We start from the raw sequence: 1310 nt of genomic DNA on the forward strand, positions 1-1310 counted from the left end.
TCACTTCAGCCATTCATCCACAATTTGAAGGGCACGCCATAGTTATATTGTTGCCTAAAATTGCCCGGCCCCGACCATTGCTGCGCAGCAGCTATAATTTTTTCTTGAATGAGCTCCTTTGAGCTAGCCTGGAAATCCAGACCCAAATCTAGAAAGATTTAGGGTCTGGCCATGAGTAATGAAAATGGCCCAACTCGAGGGGCGGCACCAAGCATGCATTTGAAAATATCACTGCACGCAATTGGATAACACTCCGACTAATCAGAACAATACACGAGGTGACGTACACGCTTAGCTACCAGCGGAGCTAACTGGTAGATTAGACTCTTGCCGTATCCGGTCAGCAAAACAGCAAAAACGTGCTTCTTGCAAAGGAAAGACTCGAGCGCCGTCTTCTGTTCCTCTTTTAGAGAAAAAGCCAAGTCTAACTCGTTCATTGTAGCGACCAAAGCCATTTCAAACAACTGGTGTTCATCCGTAGCCATCTCGCAATGTTTACTGACTGATTCCGGACTTCGTTGTCTCGGCGCTGTCGTCATCTGTTTAGCTCGCCTCTGGCCCGCCTATATCAGATACACCGATGTGATTGGTGCACCTCGGTTCCAAGGGCATAGATAATGAGCATCCAGAGTGACTCGCTGGGCAAATTCAAATTGTGCTCTCGCGAGAACTCTGGATTTCCAGGGTACCTTTGAGCTGCTCAGAGTCTGAAATTTTAAAGGTTATTTGATATGACATTTTATAATGAGCTTTACTTTCTTTCTCTCCATCATCTTTACGCTTTCATTTTAATTATTCTGTCCATTCTGTGTCCAGGTATAAGGACAAGGAGAGCGATGCATCCATGTCAATCTTGGATATTGGGTTGCTTACTGGCTTCACTCCCAACACAAATGAGCTCGACTTGGTAAGAACTACAAATACACAAATACCCACGCAAAGTTCAGTCAGTGTGTATTGTTGGGAGGAACAAGCTGTGTTTTATGGTTTGGAAAGTCGTCTGACAATGTGTGATTGTGTGTAGTTGGCTAAAGGACGTGCCCGCACCATTGTAAAATATGAGATGAACACAGTCCTGTCAGAAAGAGGCTCACTCATCATCTACCTGGACAAGGTGAGACATCACTGTTTCCTACCTCTACACTATTTCTCTCTGCCTTGTTCTTTCTTTATTTATCTGTTTCAAATTTGTCCGCAGGTTTCTCACACAAGACCCGAGGAGATCAGTTTTAGGATCCATCAGAAGCTGAAAGCGGAAGTCTTAGAACCAGCTGCTGTGTCTGTCTATGAATACTATGACCGTGAGTCTC

The 1310-nt window shown here is 44.7% G+C and overlaps 1 protein-coding gene across 1 annotated transcript; it reads left to right on the forward strand.

Annotated features, from left to right (window-relative positions):
* Positions 1-6: 6 nt before the first annotated feature.
* LOC126387154 (complement C3-like) lies at positions 7-1306 on the forward strand (the record flags this gene model as incomplete). Its single annotated transcript, XM_050039707.1, has 3 exons — positions 7-907; positions 1025-1114; positions 1199-1306. Coding segments are annotated over exons 1-3 (261 nt in total), but the record flags the coding sequence as incomplete, so codon positions are not given.
* Between the last annotated feature and the right edge of the window lie 4 nt (positions 1307-1310).

This window comes from Epinephelus moara, unplaced genomic scaffold, assembly GCF_006386435.1.
Source record: "Epinephelus moara isolate mb unplaced genomic scaffold, YSFRI_EMoa_1.0 scaffold2486, whole genome shotgun sequence".
NCBI lineage: Eukaryota > Metazoa > Chordata > Actinopteri > Perciformes > Serranidae > Epinephelus > Epinephelus moara.